A 6,858-nucleotide genomic window follows, 5' to 3' on the forward strand; every position below is an offset into this window, starting at 1 on the left:
CAATAGTTCTCCAAATTAACAATCGCTGTCTTGATTACTGCCTTTGTTTTTTTAGAGTCTTTCTCAACGACGATGTTGGCCAGCTCTTCTTCAGAACTTTTGATAAATCAAACAAAAAATTCACTGCTTTGGTCGCTGTTTTTGGTCATAGTTATGGATGAGCCAGACATGTTTGCAATTTGTTGTTCTTTGAAAATGTCATCTGTATTCACACGCATAGGTGACGTCATCATGAGGCACTAATCATTGGAACTAGTCCCTAGGGACTAATTCCATTAATTAGTGTCTGCTATGTCATGTATAGTGGAACAGCATGAGAATGGTCCATACCATGTGATGTCGCATTGACCAATTACGACCGAGAGATGAGTATGCGGTGTGTTATAAGGATTAATAGACAACTGAATAAACATTCAAAATAAATATTCAAAAAATGTATGTAAATGTGACTAGCAACAAGACCATACCCATAGCAACAGCCAAATGATGACCTATTTTGCAAAAATAACAACGGATTAATAGACAAATGAATAAACATTCAAAAAAAATATACCTAGCAGCAAGACCACCATGCCCATAGCAACAGCCAAATGTTCATGTACATGTATATTTCAAAGTTGACATCAGGGAATTCATAGACAAGGGAACGAACATTCAAATAATGTATGTAAATGTGTCTAGCAACATGACCATACCCGTAGCAACAGCCAAATGATCGTGTATATTGCAAAGATAGTCTGGGTTGGATAGGCAACATGATAATCATTCAGCAAATGAACACCTATACCTAGCATGGATCAGCATGGGAGTAAACATTTTTAGAAATTGTACAGTTGTGCAACAACGCCATTGGCACTATTTTTTCATTTTGTAAGTGTTCCCATATGGTTGGTGAGAATTGTCTATTATATTAAAGATTCTTTGAAATTAAAATTTATTGACAAGTGGAAGAAATCTGTTGCATGTAACAACAAACTTCATGTTTATTCTCAAATTAAGTTAACTTTTCAATGTGAAAAATATTTATCTGTTGTTGAAACACTTTTGATAGAATAGCTGTTATAGAACTAAGGATTTCAAACCATATATAGCCAAATGAAATTGGCCGTTACAAGAACATTGAAACATTATGTCGTTCAAGTGTTGGAGATGAGTTTCATTGTGCAATATATATATATATATATAGTATAAAAATACAGAATATTAGAGATAAATACTTTGATACTGTATTTAGTTTACAATCCCAGCTCTAAAGTGTGATAAGAGTTCTTCCACATGTTGTCATATGTAGATGACGCTTTAGCAAGTGTTACCGCCAGATATTTCAATGATTTACTAAATATTTTCAGAACATACTAATTCAATTGAACATCAATGCTTCACATGATATATTTTCTTGCCAATGTCACTTCTTGTGTACACAGCTTAATAAATAGATAAATATAATATGTATGTACATATGTATGTACGTATGTATGTATGTATGTATGTATGTATGTATGTGTATGTATGTATGTATGTATGTATGTATGTATGTATGTATGTATGTGTGTATGTATGAATGTATGTATGTGTGTATATACATGTATGTATGTATATGTATGTATGTGTGTATGTATGTATGTATGTATGCATGTATGTATAAGTATGTATGCATGCATGCATATGTATGTATGTGCATGTGTGTATGTATGTAATGTATGTATGTATGTATGTATGTATGTATGTATGTATGTGTGTATATGTATGTATATATGTGTGTATGTGTGTATATGTGTGTATATGTATGTATATATGTGTGTATGTATGTATGTATGTGTGATTATGTATGTGTGTATGTATGTATGTATGTATGTATGTATGTATGTGTGTATGTATGTATGTTCTATTCCATAACATTCAGATATAATCAGGTGTTTACCTATTATGTCTTGCCTTTGAATTCCTTAAAAAAGATTTTTTATTCGAAACATCAGATTACATCTATTTATTTAGACTGTCTCACAAGTTCCTTGTGCATTTGTATGTATGTATGTATGTATGTATGTATGTATGTATGTATGTGTGTACTAGTGTGTGTGTGTGTGTGTGTGTGTATATATATATATATATATATATATATATATATATATATATATATATATATATATATATATATACATATATTTAGACTTGATTATATGTACATACGTATGGACGAGTTTGGGTCAAATTATAATGATCACTGCTGGTACAGAAAGTATTCATTGTATATCATACCATGTATAAACCTTTTGTCACTTACCTCATCATTTCATACAGTAATTTTGTCTTTCATTTTTTTTCTGCAGGTTGTAAAAGCTCGTGTAAAAGATCTGTTGGTGAAGCGATACAAGGTGATAGTACTCATACATATAGGTCAGCTAAAAGACCAGGGTATGAAAATGGGAAGTCGGTGTCTGTGGGACCCCAACAATGATACCTTCTCATCCTATGAATTCACAAACAACTCACTGTTTGCAGTCGGCAATGTGTATGGTGTTTATTATGAATAACAGTAAAAATGTAACTTATTACAGTTCCCATTGATCAGCAACTAGCAATATTTACATGTTACATATACACATTACATCCCCTCTATTTGTTCTGCTTGTAATCATCCTCATACAGTGCTAACTATCAACAGTGACCAATACAATCTGCACTCTGGATATCAACATTTCAAATGAGAGAGTAAACTGACAAATAGGAAATGGAGCCATCTTGCAAATATGTCAGTTAGCTAGAGTAAACAAAAACAAATTATCTTGGCAAGTGCCCTGGATTAAGTCAACTTTGAATTTAACAGTTAGATCCACATTATTATTTGTAAAGCTGGAGGATGACATTCATACCTCAAGTATCATACTCATGGTTACTTGGATACTCTTCTGGCTTCTGTCATCCCAAGAGGGTTTGGCTTCTGTCACCCCAAAAGGGTTTGGCTTCTATTGCTCCTAGAGTGTTGTTGTTGCTCATAAAATCTGACTTCTGTTGCCCCAAGAGTCTGGCTTCTGTTGCCCCAAGAGTCTGACTTCTGTTGCCCCTAGAATCTGACTTTTGTTGCCCCTAGAGTCTGACTTTTGTTGCTCCAAGAATCTGACTTCTGTTGCTCCAAGAATCTGACTTCTGTTGCCCCTAGAGTCTGACTTTTGTTGCCCCTAGAGTCTGACTTTTGTTGCCCCTAGAGTCTGGCTTTTGTTGCCCCTAGAATCTGATTTCTGTTGCCCCAAGAGTCTGATTTCTGTTGCCCCTAGAGTCTGATTTCTGTTGCCCCTAGAATCTGATTTCTGTTGCCCCTAGAGTCTGATTTCTGTTGCCCCTAGAGTCTGATTTCTGTTGCCCCTAGAGTCTGGGGAATGCAGCATCAGTGAATATATATATATGGTGAATGTCAGTTAATGGACTTGACAGTTTATGATGCCTTATTTTCATTTTCATCAACTCTGTATATATTTAAAAGAAGTCATGTCATAAACCTTTTGAAAATTGTCTTTTGTTAATTGTCAGTGATTAACCAAACTACTTTGTGCAAGAGTTATAGATACCATGGCATGATTTCACTGCAGAAGTTATGTTATGGTTAGCCTCTTTGAACAGCCATCTTGTATCAATTACTTATGAAGCCTTCTCCCAAATTATCTGCATCGGTGGAAGCCACAAGAGTCTGGGTAACCAAGATTATTAGTCCCTTCGATAATAAAGACAAAAGACATACCTACACATTACATTTTTTGTATTTATAACACCAGAGGGCGCAATTCATAGAACTACTACATTTCTCTCTGACTTGCACTTTTAAGCAGTACATGAATTACTTTTGAGTGTCAGTCCTTAAGTACATTGTATAGACTTTGGTTCTGAATCTAATATAAGCTATGCAGTTCTGATTTGAAATGATTAATGCAACATTAAGCAATACTAGATTAGAATATATATATTTTGTTTGGTGTCATCTACATAGAATGTTTGGAGTGTCTATGTGGACAATGTTTTAGTGCTATATTGATTGTGGTGAGCATATTTAGGAAGGAGTACTATTGAAGTTACTCCAAAAAATTGTAAAAGTTGAAAACATTGGGACATTGTAACTTATTGAGGATGTTATTCCTACATCAGTTTGTGACATTCAACTATAAGATTCAGTAGTGCCATAGATGTCTGTGTGTATGTAAATGACTGAAAGTCAAAAAATACTGGGTCAATTATTATTTGATGGGGCTGACACTTTTGATGTCTAGTTGAGTGATTTTTTCAAGTTAAAATGGTTATTATCTATATAATGCACATTTAAGTGTAAAAAGAAATTTTTCACAAAAAGTTATAACGAAAACTTGTGAACCTTGATTGAGATGTTTTTAGGGTTGTCTAAATGTAGAATTTTTGAGAAATTGTCATCCCTTTGTTGGTATGCAATTTAGGTCTTAATTGGAAATGTGGGGCAAGGCTATTATAAATAATTGTATTGAAAGTTGACTTGACATAGTAAAGATAGACTCAACAGATGTTTGGCAGATCAGTCTGAATTTAGTTGTGAGATGTTTCTAGGGGTGTCTAAATTGAGAATTGATGAACACAAGGTGACCTCATCTTGATATGCAAATTAAGAGTATCATTGTAACTTTTGGTGAAAAAAATTAAAACTTGTGAACGAGTGGGCAGCAGATGGGGGCTGAAAGTTGGCAACCATTGCCATGTCCATTATAAGCAGTAACCAAACAACTATGACTTGTGTATGCTTTAATACAGTACAAGATAATGATCTACTCCACTTAGGTCAAGGATGTCCCATTTATCTGATCTCAACATGTCTAGTGTGCAGTTGTGTTTCAGTGTCAGTGATGCAAAATAAAGGAATGTACCAATGTAATATTCTGTAAACCTGGAAGTTTTCACGAAAGACTTATCTCAACTTATTTCGCTTTTGTAACAAACAAAAACAAAAAAATAGTGACTAAAAATGTCTCACACACATCAACACAATATACAAATTTGGTCATTAAATAAAAATTAGTTTTTGAGAACTAGCTAAAAACTTCAAAAACACCCAAAATATTCTAGTGACGAAAATATCTAGGTATTCAAAATATATGCAAAATAGTCATAATTGTTTTCTTTGCCATTCATGCATATATTGCCATGTATTTAAGGTGTAGCTGGTAATTATAACAATTCAAAGAGAAACTAATCTTGCATCACCATTACAGAACAAATTATACTATGTATTCTGTCAATGACAAATCTCCTTAGAAACATACGGTAGACTTTTGGAATACCACACTTATAGAAATTTACATTTCAACAATTTTACATATGTAAATTAAGTTCTGCTATGTATCCAGGACTCTTCCATTCCTCACTCAATCCAAGTTTTCTTTTTTATTTCAACTTGGAAAGAATTCATCTTATTATATTGATTCATTTTGATGGACCTGATGTAACAATTTCTTCCACCTTTATAGCAAATTCTGTATATTTTAAAATAATTTGAACTCATTTCTATATAAATTGACAGTATCATTGTAAAAGCCAGTGTAAATCATTGACATACGAGCATGACTCTATCCAGCTATACATGCGTATATCAAAATTACACAAATAGTGCAAAGATTTGTTTTAGTGTATATTCTGGCATTTCCAGCATTCATTTTGTATTTCATATAGCACAAAAAACATGATTTTAGTAAAAGTGCTACACATAGTATAAAGGTATGTTAACAAAATAAGAAAAATAAGAAACAGTATGGATGTACTTGACATGTAGTTAGCTATAATGTAACAGTATGGATGTACTTGATGTGTAATTAGCTATAATGTAACAGTATGGATGTACTTGATGTGTAGTTAGCTATAATGTAACAGTATGGATGTACTTGACGTGTAGTTAGCTATAATGTAACAGTATGGATGTACTTGATGTGTAGTTAGCTATAATGTAACAGTATGGATGTACTTGACATGTAGTTAGCTATAATGTAACAGTATGGATGTACTTGACATGTAGTTAGCTATAATGTAACAGTATGGATGTACTTGACATGTAGTTAGCTATAATGTAACAGTATGGATGTACTTGATGTGTAATTAGCTATAATGTAACAGTATGGATGTACTTGATGTGTAGTTAGCTATAATGTAACAGTATGGATGTACTTGATGTGTAGTTAGCTATAATGTAACAGTATGGATGTACTTGATGTGTAGTTAGCTATAATGTAACAGTATGGATGTACTTGATGTGTAGTTAGCTATAATGTAACAGTATGGATGTACTTGACATGTAGTTAGCTATAATGTAATAGTATGGATGTACTTGACGTGTAGTTAGCTATAATGTAACAGTATGGATGTACTTGACGTGTAGTTAGCTATAATGTAACAGTATGGATGTACTTGATGTGTAGTTAGCTATAATGTAACAGTATGGATGTACTTGACGTGTAGTTAGCTATAATGTAACAGTATGGATGTACTTGACATGTAGTTAGCTATAATGTAACAGTATGGATGTACTTGATGTGTAGTTAGCTATAATGTAACAGTATGGATGTACTTGACATGTAGTTAGCTATAATGTAACAGTATGGATGTATTTGACATGTAGTTAGCTATAATGTAACAGTATGGATGTACTTGACATGTAGTTAGCTATAATGTAACAGTATGGATGTACTCGACATGTAGTTAGCTATAATGTAACAGTATGGATGTACTTGACATGTAGTTTGCTATAATGTAACTGAATGTGTCATTAAGTAACACATCAATTACATCAATAGTAGACTGTAAGATATGTGATGTTGTCAAGCCTTATGAGTGCTGTCTGGTCGATAGTATGGC

The 6,858-nt window shown here is 33.1% G+C and overlaps 1 protein-coding gene across 1 annotated transcript in view; it reads left to right on the forward strand.

Annotated features, from left to right (window-relative positions):
* The window catches only part of LOC144436253 (dynein light chain Tctex-type 5-B-like), a 36,474-nt gene extending 30,732 nt beyond the window's left edge, over positions 1-5,742 (forward strand). The window contains exon 4 of the mRNA XM_078124998.1: positions 2,331-5,742. Coding sequence (XP_077981124.1) covers positions 2,331-2,534 — 204 coding nt within the window. The 3' untranslated portion in view covers positions 2,535-5,742. The remainder of the gene's footprint in view (positions 1-2,330) is intronic.
* Positions 5,743-6,858: the final 1,116 nt, after the last annotated feature.

Source organism: Glandiceps talaboti, chromosome 6 (assembly GCF_964340395.1).
Source record: "Glandiceps talaboti chromosome 6, keGlaTala1.1, whole genome shotgun sequence".
Taxonomy (NCBI): Eukaryota; Metazoa; Hemichordata; class Enteropneusta; family Spengelidae; genus Glandiceps; species Glandiceps talaboti.